The 18,651-nt window shown below is 35.9% G+C and overlaps 1 protein-coding gene across 1 annotated transcript in view; it reads right to left on the reverse strand.

The window, feature by feature from the left end:
* Positions 1-18,651, reverse strand: part of Nav3 (neuron navigator 3) — a 296,229-nt gene that overhangs the window by 29,133 nt on the left and 248,445 nt on the right. The window contains exons 24-30 of the mRNA XM_042699113.1: positions 16,081-16,192; positions 8,406-8,527; positions 7,458-7,478; positions 6,595-6,767; positions 6,237-6,302; positions 4,502-4,655; positions 2,822-2,996 (exon numbers count right to left, since the gene is read on the reverse strand). Of these exons, the coding sequence (XP_042555047.1) occupies positions 2,822-2,996; positions 4,502-4,655; positions 6,237-6,302; positions 6,595-6,767; positions 7,458-7,478; positions 8,406-8,527; positions 16,081-16,192 (823 nt within the window). The remainder of the gene's footprint in view (positions 1-2,821; positions 2,997-4,501; positions 4,656-6,236; positions 6,303-6,594; positions 6,768-7,457; positions 7,479-8,405; positions 8,528-16,080; positions 16,193-18,651) is intronic.

Genomic DNA, 18,651 nt, shown 5'->3' on the forward strand with positions numbered 1-18,651 from the left:
ACTGTAACATCATAAGAATGGCAATTTAATAAGATGGCTACTGAAAAATGGATGTTTCCGATGATGTTAATAATTAAGTCTATGTAATTTTTTAAAGGAGGAGGAATAAAAACCATAAGACCTAACAAATACAACTTTTAGAGCTCCAGTATAGGTATGTGTATAATATAGATCTACAGTTATATGTACATTTTATATGTACATGATATACACATTTTCTTTAGAAATTTTAAGGTGCTATTGTTGTTATTTGGTGCCATGTTGGGGGTTGAGTAATACCCCAGCCCTTTCACTGGAAACTTATAAACCACGGAAGATAATTTCCTCTACTGAAATGTTCTCAAATTACCATCTTTCCAACTTGTGCCTTTTTAACCTTTCCTAAAATTCTGTGGAGATACTATTTCTGAATTTTCTTTAGCAGATTAAAATAATATATGACATATTTCAGAATGACTAGAAGAGTATGCAATTCCCAAAATACACAAAAATGAATATTTATTTGAAGTGATGCAAAAAGCTTATTACCTCAAATTGATGATTATATATTGTTTAAATGTATTGAATTCTGATAAGTTACTATCCCATACAGATAGATAAATACCATTTCAATGTAAAAAATGCTATTAAGGATTATTCTAATTAACTTGTTCTTAATTTCAGAAGTCCAGAGCAGTTCATCCTTGGCTGCTCTCATCTAAACATCTTTTTTATTTTTATTTTTTATTAAACTCTCTTTTTAGTACTTGCCTCAAATGCTCAGAAATATTCAGCCAGTGCTGAGTATCAGAAAGTGTCTGGGCATTGGGAACAAAGATCAAAGTATAAAAGAAATTTTTTGCTCCTCTGAAACTAAGTAATTTTTGCTCTTTTCCACAAGGTAATTACAGAACATGTCAAGTACCCTTCAATGAAACAGGGAATAATTACCAAGGGAAGAGAGCTCTAGATAGATGATAATCCTGGAAAGTGTCCTTGGAGAGTTATGTTTGGGAGAAATCTAGAAGACTGATAACTGCTAGTCATGTGAAGAGTCAAGGAAAGAGGTTCAGCAGACAGTCACAAGTCCAAGTGCGCTGATTATGAGCTGGAAGCATTCCAGGAACTAACAGATGTTTGGGGGAGCAGGAGTTTAAAATCAGGAGGAGAGCAGGGTGGTATAAAATGATGTTGAAATAATCCATGGAAAGGTATTTAACCTCAGAGCTTATTTCTGTATCTGCTCAGCTTTGCCTGGAAACATGTGATACATCTCATGTCATATTCACTTTTTAAAGAAAATGAAGCTTCAAGTGTATATTTACTCCTGAGAACAGTGAGGTAGTGTTACCAGTAAATGATTGTTCTTGGCCTTTGTACAGATGAGCTACAGCAGAATTAATATGCTAGGTAAAAGTCCTGGTAGTGGACCCATCCAGATGTGACTCTACATATTAATTTTTTCCACTCATTAGTTGCATGCTTTGGAAACAATCTGTACAGTCACTTTCCTAGGCTCTGGTTTCCACATATACAAAGTAGGGCCCTTAAGCAGCCCCATTTTGTACAGCTACAGAAAGCATAAGCAATAGCTTTGTAAAACACCTCATGTTCTATGCCTAGTAGATTCCGCTATTCAAATAATTATTTCTTTTCTCTGTATATGTATTCAGAAATATCCGTTAGAGAGTAGGAAGATCATATCCTGACTAACTCTGGTTCTTCCCTGTTCACAGTAATTTGGTAGAAAAATCTGTGTAAAAACAATCTCCATGAGAGGAAAATCATGAGGAAAGTATACTCTGAAGATTTTGTAGAACACAAGTTATGGTCTTATGTATAAACATTATTTTTCTGAATTACAAGAAGCTTTAATTATCCTTTATTATCCTTTAAATATATATGCTAAAAGGGAGTGTATATATTTATGTAATTTTTATATTTTTATAATATATTAGTTACAGCTATATCAATAGCCACAAAAGAATTTGAAAAGATTCTGGATTTTTTGAAGATATGTGATTTATGAAAATGTAATCAATAACCGCATAATTTTTTAAAAAATATCTTCTTCCTCCTCTTGATCTGTCTACATTTGAATGGTTTAAGACAAGCAGCAGAATCTCCAGGGTCCACAGTGAAGTCTAGTTGCCAAGGATCATCAATTTTACTGGTTTCCAAGCGTCATCTAGTGGTTGGACTTTGTAATTACCACAGATCTTCATGTAAACATTTCCTACTAAACTCTACGTATATCAAATGATTCAATGTCATAGGAACAGTTCTACTTGATAAGTGAATGGCTCATTATATATCAAGATGAAACAGTATCATGTGATTCTGCCTGAAATTGAATCAAAACTCTACCCTTCTTCTACCATTAGTCCCGCTGTGCACAATAACAACCTAGCATTTTCTTTTGTTTGCAGAAAATTTAATAAAGCTGCAGGCTGGGTAACACAGCAACATCGTGTTTTCCCTAGGCAACAGCAAGAAGGCCCATCTAGCTGAATTCAGAAATGGCTTTGTACACTGAAAACTCTATTAACTGCCATGGAGTTATTATATTCTGGGAGTATTAATCATCTCCAAGAATATTCAAGGATGCTGTCCTCCCAAAGTGCAAGAAAAAAAATTTTAAGCATAGTATGAAAACTGTACCTCTAAGATTCAATATTTCACAGAGAATATTCTTATAAAATTACAAGTAGAAAGATGTTTGAAGATAAAAATAGGGCTATGTTAACATTCTGAAGGGCAATGATGTCCAGATTCTAAATGTGCCCATCCCTGCTGAGCTGTAGAGCAGCTGTGGGTTGGGCAGGTATATGCACTAACTCACCTGAGGTAACAGACTCTGTGATGTTCAAGTTGTTGAGGGAAAGCCCCAGGGACTGCCGGGAAGAAGAGGAAGATGCAGTGCTGGAGGATTCTGATGGTGGCCGAGCAGGCTTAGCAATGTTACCAGTTTCAGCCTTCAACCGATCATTTTCAGCCTTTAGTATTTCTATTTCATTCTGTTACAAAGACAGAAAACAGAGGAAAAGGCGCCAAGTTTTGTAGGAGAGGCAGGCAGTTTGTTAAAGTATATGGTAATAGGTTAAATAAATACAAATGATAAAAACAGCATTTTCTTGTACAGAAGGAAAGTTAGCTTTTGCTGTGACTCTTACAAGTACGTACACCTGGGTTCATACAATTGACACCATATTGTTATTGTTGTTGTTAACTATTTGGGGTGCTAGGAACTGGACCTAGGGTCTCATACATGTTAGGTGTGAACTCTACACTAAGCTGTATTCTCATTCCTATTGTTTAAAAACATCATATTTCATAAAAGTTTTTCAGGACTTAGTCTTATTTGAATTAAGAATAATATAGCCAGGTCCTGGTGGCTCACATCTGTAATTCTAGCTATTCAGAAGGCCAAGATTTGAGGATCACAGTTCAAAGCCAGTTTGGGCAGGAAAGTCTAAGAGACTTGTCTCCCATCAACCATTCAAAAGCTGGAAGTGGAGGTGTGGCTCTAGGGTACAGTGCTGGCCTTAACTGAAAAAGCCAAGTGTGACTGTGAGGCTGAATCATTGGCACAGAAACAAACAAAACACCAAAAGAATAATATAATTTGATAGTTCCTCACACTTATTTTAAAAGTGGTATTAGAATCCTGTAGGCAAATAATGCTACCTTACTTACCTGAATTCAGGGAGACCAGAAAAATAGAGAAACAGAAATAATACAAACAAGGTGATTTATAGTTATTTCAGCATACTAGCTAATAAATGGAAAAAGGTGTTTTTTTTTCAAAATAAAGTACTAAGCTCATAAAAACAACATAAGCCTATTTGTGAATCTATACAGTGGCAGATGAATCTGCTCAGCAAATGAGTATTTTCTTACTTCTATTGTCTGTGGTAGTGGGGATTATTGATTTACAATAATAAAATAAGAATTTACTCTAAGCACTCACTACTTCTGAATTTAGCTTTGAGATGCATCCAAAAGATACAGAAGCTTTACTTTTACAGTTGGCCTTCTAAATCACTTTTACTTTTATATTCAGAATGCTTCTTTTGAAGCATGTAGTCCCCTCATTATTTTTGTTTTTCAATGGAAAGTAGGTAAAGGTATTTTTGAAAGTCAGATTTCAAAAGAATAACTTTCTAGAACAATGCTAATATAAAGGTAACTCATAGAAGAGTGAAGAATCAAAAATTGTAGTCATTTCTGTAAAATATGGCTTTCAGCCAGAATGTAATCACTAGTACAAGTATCCTTAATGATCCTTGAATAGAACTGCCTAGTTTGCTTTCTCACTGCCAAACTAGAATTCAGAAAATTCTCCACTTAGTACTAAAAACTGAGTTGTAAAAACTGTAGACACAGAGGACAATTCCACAATGGCTTTAAGAGTGAATGTGGTTGTAGGGAAAGCCAGACAAGAGGAAGGGAAAAAAAAATTGCCCTCCAGAATTATAATTTTTCCATTTCCTTCTCAAAACATGCTGAATTCAGCACAGACCTGCATCCTGTTCATGGCTTCCCGGATCTGATCAAGATGGTGGGCAGAGCTGAGGGCCTCCAGCCGAATATCTGTTAGTTTTAATTCTTTTTCTCTGAGCTCGCTCTTGAGCTGCAGAATTATCTCTGCCTCAGCCTCTGTGCATTCACAGATCCTAAAGGAAAAAAACAACAACACAAAAATCAGTGGTGTCGGTGATGGGAGGAGGGGGAGAGTCAAAAGATTAGTAAAAGAAATCCCTCTTTTAAGGGCTGAACTGTAATAGCATCCAAAAATCACGGACTGTTGGCAAGACCTAGAAAAATGAGAGAGTTCCAGCAATAGAAATGCAATGACAAGTCCAAAACTGCAGACTAAATGTCCTTCTTGATCTTTTCTTCTTATTTTCTGAAGTTTACAAAACAATGTACTGTTATGCAATGCTAAGTGATCCTTAAAATTCTCTGATTGCTGTGATTACATACAGAACAGAGGAGTCATAGTATAACTGTATTTCATTCTATATTCTTGGCAACTTGTGAAATATTCCCTCTCCCTACCCCACCTACCCTCTTATTGTACAATTATGAAGCTTGAATTAAGGATGTAGGTGCTGTCCTTCAGCTTTGTTGCTGAAGGTTGGTGTTCTACCACTTGAGCCATACCCCCATTTCTGGGTAATTTTTGGTGGTTAATTGAGTTACCTGGATTTTCCTGTCTGAGCTGGCTTTGAACCATAATCCTTAGCTCTCAGCCTCTTGAATAGGTAGGATTACAGGCATGAGCTACAAGTACCCAGCAAATTTTTCCTTTTAAAAAGCCAAGTTATTGTATCTCACAACGTTGATTTCTTTTTTTAAAAAATTGTACATACCATAACCTTATTTGCCTCACACTAACATTTGAAAATCCAACATAACTATTGTCAAAAATAAATTAAAGAGATTAGCTTGAAACATTTAAATAATGGATGAGTGTTATATAATCTTCCTATGGGCTCAGCAGATTTGGGAGATCATAACACGTGAAGCTAAGGCACAGACTAAAGTCTATGCCTTAGCTGCCCACACAGGCAGGCTAGTAGAGAGCTGTGTGAAGGTCATATACGTCATACACCTGTATTTTGTGTACAGCTTTGTAGAAAATCAGGCAAAGGAATCTGTTTATATTAATTTTACGTTATTATCATTTAAAATAGTATTTGGACTCAGATTGTTGATTACAATATGCCATGACACACTCTTCCCTCATAATTATGGAAGAGGTAAAATTAAGTAGCCACAGCATAAAGGTCCTGTTGAATCCATATTCTATAGCTGTCATTGTTTTGGGTGCATAAGAAAATCAGAGTTTAAATAGTAAATAAAACAGAATCTTCTCATCATGGCACAACATGGCACAAATGTTAGAGCACTAGCCTTGAGCAAAATGAGAAAAAGCTAAGGGGCAGGGCCTAAGCCCTGAGTTTAAGCCCTAGTACCAGCAGGCACACATACATGCACAGGTAAACACACACACACACCAACACAAAGTGAGCTAATATAGAAATACTATGTTAGATTATCCAATATCCAATACAATGAAAGACAAACAGATTGCAGATTTATTTTTTTAAGAAACTAAGTTTTAATTGAAAACACAGAGAGAGGTATTTGTAGGTGGAATGCATGCATGTGGTTTTAGAGAAAACAGAAGCAAATACTGCTAGGTTAGCATTCCAATCTTGACAGCTCTCGTATGCATCAAACCATGTTACCGAGATCTATGCTTGTAGATGACAGGGCCATTTTGCCTTTTCTTTGGTGGCCAGACAAGGGGTGACCTGTATGTGTGCACAGTCAGACAGATAGATGGATAATTTCAGTGAAAAAAAGAAGTACAATAATTAGAGAAGTGGAGGGTAGGATCAAGAAGTATTTGTATTTAAATGCTCAAAAATACAAAGCATGAAGTAAATTTTCTCTACCATTCTCAGAAAACTCTGGAGATGGTCAGTACAGATCTGAGACTGCAGTCAGGCAGGTGGCACTTGGTTCCATTTTGAATATATACATGGGGCTTGCCCTGAGGTTGTGTTTCATAAACAGGTGGACAGCCTTCAGAAAGACACTTACGCAGAGGCAGATTGAGATGGCTTCATGGATCCTGAGCCACAGTCTCCAACATTATGGGTCAGTTTTGGGGAGGCTGGAAGGGAGGAATCAGTAAGCTCTTCGATGTCCGAGTGAGAGGAAGGAGGCTTGGTGGACTTTTTCTTTCCGAAGGCTTGTTTGAAAGAGCTTCTCAGCTGAAAGAAGGACAGAAATTACCTTCCTTGTCTATTTGTCCTTGGAGGACTTTGGCTTAGGGGCGTTAGTTAGCAGGTGCCATCCTAGCCACTGCCTGGGGTCAGTATAAATAAGCAGAGTATTAACAAATGCAGCACAGTATCTCTAAAAAAAAATATCAAATGATACTGCATTCAGTGTTTTCCCTTTATCTTTGTATTAATCCAGCTCAGCGCAAACATGGAAGGATTTAAAATAGTGCAAGGTCAAGGGCACGGCTGTCAGAGCACTCATTTAAAACTAAGTACCTTGAAGGGATCTCCACTCCCAGTGCTTTCTCTCTTCAAGGCAATTTGTTTTAAATGGCCACTTTAGTGCTACAATCAAGTCATATCCTGCTGACAGTACAAACTTAAAAAGCAAAATGAAATCAAATTCACCTACCACTTCATTAATTGTGGCTTTCTATTCAAATTTTCAAATCCCAGACTATTGAAAACCAGAATTGGTGTCCCCTACAGCTCTATTCAGAAAGAGGTTTTGCTTTCCTTTAAAATTTGAGATTAAAATGGAAAAGACACAAAGAAAAGACATACAAGGTAATCTGTTTTTAAGAGGTATAAAAGCCTACTGCCAAAATGAATAGCATTCATGCCAAGGGAGGGATTTTTGTATAGATGCATGCCAAATTGTCCACCGGTTATATTCACCTCACTTCCTCTACAGTTCACCTTGCAGAAACATGAAAGAGTGTGGAATTACAAATCAAGGGAATGAAGGCGGATCAGTATTTTAAAATAAAACCTGCATAAACATTTTTTCAAAACAAAAAAGATATATATTTTTCATTATTTACAGAAAGTACTCCAGGTAAATCCTGATAGTTTTGCTTTAGATTTCAAGAATTGCATTCATTACACATCTACCTTTGTGGGTAGAAACAAAGGAAATCCTTTACTTCAACGTGCTTAAACTTTCCGCAGTGTCAGCTTGTTCTCTTCAATTGTTCTGTTTTAAGTAATTGTTTAATAATACCATAAGTTATGCCAAAACACATCCCTTGCAAGCTTAAGGTGCAATTCTGTGGCAATTCTTTTCTGTATTTCTATTGGGTTCTCTTAAGTAAAAAATAAAACAGAAACACTAATGTAGGTGATTTTGAATGGGATGGAACTGGGAGTCCTGTGGACTCCATGGTGACGAATGACTTCCAAGAACTTGTGTGTACTTTTATCCAATCCAGTACTCCATTTCCTCCATCATCACCACTGCCACCATCATTATTACAACCACAACCATCACCATTATCACCACCGCTACCACTCTGATCACCATCACCATCATCACCATCACCATCATCATCATCCTCATCATCATCACTGCCACCACCAGCACCACTACCACCATCATTACCACAAAACCATCATCACCACCACCACCATCATCTTCATAATCCTATACTTCTTTGTCTCCATCCTAACAACTCCAACATGTATGCTTTTCAGCACTATGAGAGCCTAATCTTGGTGATAAGCACACCAGTTCTTTGAATACACTTTGTAAACCACTATAGAGCTCTGAAGTCTCAAGAACAAGAACAATATCTAAGTCATCACACCGTAATGAAGCACTGTATTAGATAAGTAATAAAGGCTTACCCAATTTTTCTTTTTCTTTTTCTTGGAATCGGCATCATTACCACTGCCAATGCTGGAATGGCTTGTGGCACTGTTGATACTAGACACGCTTTCTGAGGAATGTTGTCTTCTGATGCGGAGATCTGGCAATAATAGAGAGGGTCACATTCTGTGAGTTGCAATCTGGACAAACATGTCTTTGATGCTTTCGGAGAGGAAGTTCTCCAATAAAGTTCAACAAGACTTTATAAGATTATGTTGGATAGTTTCCATCTTACGAGTTTAATACAGTACAACCACATTTGCTTTAGTGAGCAGTTTTCTATGATAAGATTCAATGGGAATCTCATATGAATGCCTAATACTGGAGGTTTAATGAGTTCTGAATTTTATCCAAGAATGAAATGTTATGCTGGTGCTTTCTACTGAATACCTGGGCCAAAATGTACTTCCAAAATGATTTATTCTGAATGATTAGTTCCATGGGAAAATATAATAGAATGTAAGTTAATTCTGTCCTTTTAATATTTGTGCTTTGATGAGTTATCAAAGCCAAATATATAACTTTCCATTTCAGTGAATTGTACCACCTTGTAGCCAATACAAATTATGAAACTCATATCATGTCAGAGCAGAGGACACTGAAGTATAAAGAAGTTATGTAACTTGACCAAGGTCAAAGAAATGGCAAAGGCAGATTCTCAAGAGAGCTGAGGTAGGCTCTTTGTAAATTAAACAGAGAATAAACTTAATGAAGTGTAATTCTTCTCACATGCCTCACTCCCTGTCCTTGACTTAGGCTAGGAACAACAATAATAATGCTTAGTATGCCTCTACAGTACCTAATTTTACTCTTAAATTAAATCAGGCGAATGAGTTTAGCTTCTAAAACACTTTTCACAGGTAACATAGTTGAAAATATGAAACCAACCTCAGAGGCCAACCAATTCTAATATCTATTGTACTACCATATAATACAGCTGTATTATGCTGCTAAACAGCATACATTGTTTCTTTTTTTGGGGGGGGGGCCTGAGCTCTGGGCCTGGGCACTGTCCCTCAGCTCTTCAACTTAAGGCTAGCACTCTACCACTTGAGCCACAGCGCCACTTCCGGCTTTTTTTTTTCTTTTTGCTTATGTGGTGCTGGGGAATCGAACCCAGGGCCTCATGCATGCAAGGCAAGCGCTCTACCACTGGGCCACCTTCCCAGCCCCATACATTGTTTCTTAAGATACAGGGAATACTTGAAAAATTGTAGCATTTTATATTGAATGAATTTTAAAGGCATTCAGTTTTCTATGTAAATAATTCATAAGGTATAGCTATTAAAATTAAACTGATAACTATTAGTAAGATACTAAGAACATTTATAAGGCCAAATTTGCTTTTAAGATATTTCAATTAATATGTTTGATTGGTATCTTTGAGAATTAGCCAAGTCTTCCTCCCCAAAACAAATCTCAGGGAAACTTGTAAGATGTCAAAAGATTAGTATACATATTTCTTAAAATTTCCACAGAAATAATAGTATGAACACAAGCCTTTGAGTTGACCAATTTAGAAAAATAACTATAAGTGGTTACTTTATATTAGTTTATATGTGACTATGTAATATGTATGTATAAAACACATGAGATATATATATAAGTGGAGATAAATATATACATATATATTTGTTCTCACACTCATATACCCATAACTTAATTTTTCCATTAATGGTCATTCTCATAAACTTCATAAAGAACAGTAAATTTCAGAATATGCAGTTTTATTTCTTAAACTAATTTTTTAAAAAATAATGAGAACATTTATTGGTTTTATGTGCAAGAAATATAACCAATCTCCAAAACCTTCAATCAAGGTATTGATGTTTACTGTTTAGATTACACAATAAAGGAGGCTCCTATCCCTTAATTTTCTAATAAATATATATATATATGTCATATGAATAAATAATGTAAGAATATGAGTTTTAATTCATGTTTTAATCTCTGCTACAGTGCCTGTAATTTTTCTAAACTTCCTAGAGCATCTGATGGCTTTTCCTTCCTATTTTTCACCAATAGGACAAATGTATAAACCGTAAGAGTTCTGGAGATTTTATGATATGTACAGTTAATAAATTGTATTTCACTTTTTATTAAAGGCACAGAACTTAAAAGCCAGGTAAATTATCATAATTATAGTCAAAAGTGTACTTTGGAGGCCTGAGTTACCTTTAACTATAACTTCATTTTCCAGGAAAGACTAGCAGCATAATAGTTTTAATATTATTATGGAACAAAGGAGATGCATTTTACCTTCCCCTTACAATTCTTTTCTACTGCTAATAAGGACTTGAGTACTGGGGGCATTATAGACCAAGTAAATAATGATTACAAATGAATATCAACCATTTGAATAATGAGATACCTGCTAGAAAAGTGTAATTTTCAGATATGTATTTGCTCACTCATTCATTTTCTATCTCCTCTCCTCTGCATCCCCGATGCCCCAGCTCCAGTCAAAGAACATTACATGTAGTGAGCAACGTGATCTAAATTACTCATCTTCCAACTGTTTTTATAAACAGGAGCTAGGGAAATCTTTTCAGAAGGAAAAAGAAATCACCATCACTCCTTTTCTTAAAACTTTTTAATGGATTCTAATTTTAATAAGCATAGAAAAATCCAATTGTGAAAAACCAGTGGTCCAAATTCCCCAGTAATTTGCTCAGTACATATCTGTTCAGCTACGTTCTGCTTATTTCACCATTGCTCACTTTTCTCTTTATATCAGTTTGCCAATGACACCTATCTCCTCTGTGCTTTGAGAGCCCTCCTGGAAAGCTCTTCCTGTAGCACTTACAGTATGACCTCATAATTACTCTTTCAAACTTCCCTTAAGTATTGCTAAAATGGAAGTGTTTCTAAATCACCATGCAACCTCCAGCAGGTTTCCTGGTACTGTCTTTATTATGGTGCCCTGTTCCCCTCCATCTTAGTCAAGAGCCACTCCTCTCCCATTAGACGGAAAGTTCGATGGAGAAAGAGCTTTTCGATGTTTGTTTTGTTTACTCTTCCTGCTTTATTCCAAGGCATACATTCAGTATGTGAATGATATAGGTGTTAAATACATTTTTTTTTCTAGTCTTAAGGCTTGACCTCAGAGCCTGGGCACTGTCCCAGAGCTGCTTTTCCTTAAGGCTAGTACCATACCACTTGAGCCACAGCACAACTTCTGGCTTTTTCTGCATATGTGGTGCTGAGGAATCAAACCCAGAACTTCATGCATGCCAGGCAAGCACTCTACCACTAAGCCACATTCCCAGACAGAAGTACATTTATTCTAGATGTTCATTCAACAAAATTGTGTTCACTTACCAATGCTAAAATGGACTTAGTATAATGGCAATCACATATATATGTACATGTATAGTTGAACTGTATTTGTGTGTGTGTGTGTGTGTGTGTGTGTGTGAGTGTGTGTGTGTGTGTGTGTGTGTGTGTGTGTGTTACTCAGGACCTCATACATTCTTGACAGGTATTCTACCAATTAAGCCACATTGTTCATGGTCTGTTTTTAAGTAAATATTTTCAATGCCTTTTATATTTTATTTTATATTTTCTAAGGTCTTTTTTGTACTTTGTGTCTGTGGCCAACCTAGACTATGATCCTCCTATCTGTGTGTGCCTTCATTGTGGCTGGAATCACAGACCTGCCCCCTTGGTACTTCTCAAAAAAAAAAATCCAAAACTCTTTTGTGTCTAAAAAGAAGTAATGACTTAAAAATCCAGTGTTTTATTTGGAGAAAACAATCTACATAGCTTCAATTTTAAGCCTCATAACAATTTCCTTTGTCATAGTTGTTTAAAATAGATGTGTAAATAAATACATATGTAAACATGTATTTTGCCTTTACTATAATAAATTGTGAGCCACTTGGAAACATTTGTTTTTAACTTGATATTTAAGATATGATAGAGCTCAAAGTGTGTATCAGATGTTGAAATATGTCTGAAAGTGAAGACATTATTTCATTATAAACTTTTGTCATAAATCAGATGTTAGTAACATATAACTTAGATAAAATAGATGGAAATTAATAAATAATAAATTGGTATGTGGTTTGCTATCTTTGGCCTGATTATAAGTATTGCCTGAATCATTTCAGACTGTATGTCAAAAATTTATTTAACACAAATATGTCAAAGGTATCAAAAACTAATATCCATATGATTTCAGGCTACCTAATTACCCAAATAACCCATAAAAAGATAAAGAATTAATCTGGTTCTCCAAGTAATATTAGTGGCCACTATGATATATGGAATTTTATTTTCACTAAAATTTATGTAATTTTAGTATTTCAAAAACATGGTCTACGTATACTATATACAGTCAACGCTTTACAACTAGGTATTTTGCTAGATGTAAAAGGTGGAAATTTTCAATATTTTTAGTATTGGCAGACTAGGTATAAATTATTATTTTGTGAAGGAATTCCTTTTTTCAAAATTCCAGTAGATACACTAAGCTACCTGTTGCCTAAGATAAAAGGAATCCTTTTAGAAAGTTTCACTTCAGTGGCTTGTGCTGTATTAAAGAAAGGATTAAGCCTTTCTAAATCCCTTCTGGACCTATTTACTACACGAAGATTTAGAACATAAGCTGCTTTATTATAGCTCTAAGATAAGCTTTAAATATGCAGTGATTTCCATGTCGCATATAAATTAACTTCCCCACATGGAAAGTTGCTAAATTCTTAACAGAAGGAGCCCACAGAAAACTACTTTGACTTTCAACTTTAATATAGCTCATTTTATATATTTTTCCCTAAAATTTAAGCTCCAGTATATATTTTTGATAGGTTATTGTTTCTATAAAACGCAAGCAAGCTTGTTATAGAGTGATGATAAACGGATCATCACTTGCACTGGGATATGATAACAAGACCTAAAGCTGGGCATTGGTGGCTCATACCAGTAATCCTAGCTACTCAGGAAGCTGAGATCTGAGAATTGCGGTTCAAAAGCAGCCCAGGCAGGAAAGCCTGTGAGAATGTTATTGCCAATTAAGCAACAAAAAGCCCAAAGTATTGCTGTGGCGTTCAAGCCCCAGGAGTAGCACCCGCGCGCGCGCACACACACACACACACACACACACACTCCCCTTTTAATGTCCTACTACAGATTTACATTATCATGCATTTATATTATTTTTAATCAAAGTTTTACAGCTGCTTCCAAAAGCATATTACAAGGGACATCATCCACTTTGGGGTTCATGAAGGCCTATTCAGATTAAGTCCTACATTTTCCAGAAAGTCTTTAAACACAGGATGGAATGTTCTGAGTGGAATAAACACATTGCACTAAGAACTTAGGGTGAACTGAAAGAAATGCTAGTAAAGTAAAAAAACAAAAAACAAAAACCATACCAGCATTTGGTTCATAATTATCACTCACTAAGTATTTATTGAATGAATAGAGCTGGCAAACATGCTTATCTCATGTTGAGAAATTACCTTTTTAATACAAGGCCCCAGAAGACCCATACGAATACTGGTATTGGATTGTTGCTCTGACTGTGAATAATGAGGCAAACTAGGAAAAGATTAAAGACAGAAAGGCTATATGGAGGCTGTGTTCATGGTCAGTGGACAATGAGGGATGATGACAGAAGGATGAGAGAAAAAGTGACAAATTCAGATCTAGTCAAAGGGTAAACAACAGAATTTGTTGATTTATTCAATCAGATAGAAGTAGTTATGACTGACATCTAGATTTCTGGCTACATAGAAGGATGGTTGTGTCATTTACAAGGTAGGGAGAACTGATGGGGAATTTGATATGAGAGAAGAAAAAAAATGCCCATTTCAAGAGTGGGTCTCTTTCGCATAGAAATGCCAAGGAGACAAACAAAGATGTTCAAGTAATTTGTCCTGTTAGTTGGAAAGAAGAATCTGTTTCTCAGTAGTACAATGGAGTCTAGAGACACAGATTAGACAGTTATCAACATACCAGGGCCCATTATAGCTAGAGTACCAGATGACCTTTTGTTACATTTTAGGTAGGATATATGGACTTTTAAGGTACAGAATTAGTAGAAGAGAGCTTAAAAGATTGCTAACTACAAATAGATACAAAAGAGTGAGTGGATATCAAAAAATATACCCAAACCAGTTTGGATGCTACCTAATCAAAGAATGGATGAAGAACAGATTATTACTCAACCACAAAGAAGAAGAAGAAATTATATCATTTGCAAGAAAATGGATAGAATTAAAGATCATCATGTTAACCAACATGAGTCAGAATGAGAAAGACAAATACAGCATGACCTCTCTCATATGTGGCATCTAAACTATAAAAGCAAAGAAAAAAAGAATCACCTGAATTGTTAAATAAGGATTGTCTTTTGGAAGGAAACTAGAGGGACCAGCGAGAGGAAGAAAGGACAGGTAAGGAAAGATGGTAATGAATATAATCGAAGTGTTTGACATGAATGCATGAATACAGTCTAATGAAATCTATTAACACTCATTTAGAAAGGAGTGAGGTAGGGTAAGAAGGACAGCAGAGGTAAAGCTGTCAAAGGACATGGGGTATGTATAATAGCTGTTTTACTGTGTGTCACAAGAACTTTAAACCCTTTAACAGATGGTGTCATTTGGTTATTAACGACTGCTGGGAAGAATAGTTTGAGGAAGTGGTAAGAACACAAGCTGTGGGCTCACGATGGCCACTAGTGACTCAATTTTATTTATACTACTACTACTACTACTATTGCTATTATTATTTCACCAGAACTGGAGCTTGAACTCAGGCCCATCGGCTATCATATGGCTTTTTTGCTCAAAGCAAAAAAAAAAACCACTTGAGACACACCCCTACTTTCAAATGTGGGTTTTAGCTTTGAATCATGGCTCTCACATCTCAGCTTCCTGAGTAGCTAGGGTTATAGGTGTGAGCCATCAGCACCCAGCTTCAATTCTTTCCCCCAGAATTAATCTGGAAATGGGAAGAGAGACAGTAAGAGTGCAAGATTTAGGAAACTCATTTCAAATTGGGAGAGAATAGAGACTATTTGCTCAGAGTGAGGGCCTGAGTAGATAATAGGATGTATGTAAAGAAACAAATGACATGACAAAAAATGAGCACTTCTTTAGTGGGCAAGAACGGCAACAAGGAGCACTATTTTCATTTTTATTATGTAAAATCACAGAAGCATGGTAATAATCCAGTGGGTCGATTGTTAATTGTTTTATTATTTGAAATTACCTGTAGGAAATATACCTTCTTACTGATCCCACCACAAAGTGGGTCACCATGCCCACTTAATAGCTGATTAATGATTTCATTTTCTATATGGATCTGACTGGGCTTATTATGCAATAAAATATGTCCGATATATATGTTCTAACAATCATCCCATTGTCCTCTACCCAGATCAGGTTGAGAGAAAGGTGTGTGTGTGTGTGTGTGTCTGTGTGCCTGTGTGTGTCTGTGTATATGCACACACACACACACACATGCACAATGCTCATATTCACAGAGTTGAATATATTAGGGTTGACTTAAACATTATTTGATAATGAAAGCTGCCATTTAGAAACTGGAATTCTGAACGCATGCATTCTACTTTACACATTATAAAGGCTCTGCCTACTGGTAAATGCAGCTTTATTCTAACTAAACAAATTAAATCAATACCTTTGGGAGGGTGGTCGGGACCATTCAGTGCTCCCTGGATGGCTGCCTGAGCAGCAGAGTTCTGGGCCTTCAGCATTTCAATAGTTTCTCGTAGTTCTATAAGCTCAGATTCCTATGGAATAAACAAAGTTTGGAAGCTTTAATATCGAGAGAAAAAAATAAAACATGCATGTTTGTATTTGACCATTGGGTGGGTTGGTATCCACATGCAGAGGGTTTGGATGCTTAGATGATCCAGTTAAATTGTATTCACCACTTTGTGGGCTAAAGTAAAATAACTTTTTAAATGTTCTTAGTTATTGTCTTATAAAGGTGTTCTAAATAGCTGGGGATAAAGGTACCTATCTATAATCACATATAATGCCTAAATCCCATCCCAGAAGGAATACCTAAGAGATTTACAGATGAAGGTATGCCCTGGAAAAAAAGATAAAACCCTACACCCAAAATATAAGAAAACTAGAGCTAGATGTGTGGCTCAAATGGTAAAGCACCTGCATGGTAGGCATGAAATGTTGAGTTCAAGCCTCAGTACAAACAAATAGTCTTTAATTCTTTCACAGAGATGTCAACATTACCTGTTGACATCAGATACATAAATTTCAATATTTTACTATTGCATTGAACTGTAGTTACTGTCAACTAGAAATGCTGAGTTTTTGTCTAATAGGTGATTTTAGATTTTGTCTAAAGTACTGTACACTGTTTGGTACCTCGTTTTATGTATCCCAATGTAAAGCCTGATATATATTACTAACTCAACTCCTGTGAAGTGCCATCTTATAGAATTCTGCCAGCAGAACAAGGGTCCTGATAGTTTCTGATGTTTTTCATCTACTACGATTCCTAGTGTGGAGATGTAGGCTTCTCCAGCTGAAACAACACAGGAACACATAGAGAAATGACTGTGCCTCAAACTCGGTTCATGCCACACACATATATGGTGTTAGGACAATGAAACACCTCTTGTATGCGTAATGTATGCTAATTCAAAATTCAAATAATCAAATTGAAACATGCAATATACAGTCCTCAGATAATAGCTACATTTGCAAGAAAATCAACTTAGAAATTCAATTTTTATAAAATGTAAGTTTTTGCTGAACTTAGTGATATGTCCTAATACAAACTATTCTATAAATCTAGTCTTTCACAGATATTTAAGTAGAAGAGAGCCAAAATAAAGCATAAAAAAGGAAAATAACAGAGTGCTGTTTCACTATACACAATATTTTCATCAGATGATGAGTGACAGATATTTTTAATCTATTTTTTATTTTATCGAGACAGGATCTTTTTTTTGGGGGGGGGGGGAGGGTTGTCCTCAACTCTGAACTCTGGGCCTGAGCACTGTCACTCAGCTTTTCAGCTCAAGGCTAGCACTGTATCACTTGAACCATAATACCACTTCCGGCTTTTTCTGCTTATGTGATGCTGAGGAACTGAACCCAGGGCCTCATGCATAACAGGCAAGCACTCTACCTCTGAGCCACCTTCCCATCACTTAATGTACCTTGAACTTGCACTTGCAACTCTCAAAGCAATAGTGCTGGGATTACAGGATTGCACTATGTGCCCAGAAGGTTACTTTTCTTGAAGGTGATGCATTCTTAAAAAATTACATCCCTGTCTGCTTCTTAGAAGTAGAATTCCTTGGGAACGTATTTGTCATTCATCACTTTCTCTAGTTGTTTTTTCAGAAAACTAAATAATCAGCCTTGAGCTCTTCACCTCATGGTAAATAGTTTATCCTTACTAAATGTTCCCCAGAATATAGGACAAATGCTAAGGATTTTCTTCATAAAAAAAAACCTGATTCATATATGGGACTATCTAATGACAATACTAACCTAAATTCAAAAAGCAAGATAGCCAAAGTAAATTATCTATCTTCATTTGCCATTTAAAATAACCCTGTATGAGATAATGTCGACTAGAAATAAAATCGGCTTTCATAAGAATTAGTGAATCTGATAATATAAATATTAATTTTCTGAAGCAAACAGTAGGATGCATGTTAACTTTTAATTAAAGTCTGATTTTCATCCTTTAATTTGAAATCAATGATGCTTATACTGTGGATTAAAAGCCTGCTAAAATATTTGGCTATATTTTTAATGAACAACAATGTGAATGAGATCTTATACAAATATATAAAAGCTGAGCTTAATTTTGAGCAAGCTTACTCATTTCTATGTCAAAATTTTACTCTCATCAGGAAAAATCTTTTCTTTCTTTTTTTTATTGTGAAAATAATGTAGAGAAGGGTTACAATTACATGGGCAAGGTAATGAGTGCATTTCTTATCAAGCATTGTTGCCTCCTCCTTTGTTTCCCCTTCCCATCCCTTCCCATCTCCCCCAACCCCATGCCAAAGTTGTAAAGTTCATTTTCGACATAACATCTTGTACATCTCATTGTTGCAATGGGTCAACCTTTCTCCCTATTTAAATCATTTGTTTTTTACCTTCCCCTCCACAAATTATACCAACATCAAATACAGTGAAAACAGGGGTTATACTGTTGGGGAGGGACATACAAAGCAACAAAGAAATCATCTTATAAATATGT

The sequence above is a fragment of the Dipodomys spectabilis genome, unplaced genomic scaffold (assembly GCF_019054845.1).
Source record: "Dipodomys spectabilis isolate Male_0828 unplaced genomic scaffold, ASM1905484v1 ptg000234l, whole genome shotgun sequence".
NCBI lineage: Eukaryota > Metazoa > Chordata > Mammalia > Rodentia > Heteromyidae > Dipodomys > Dipodomys spectabilis.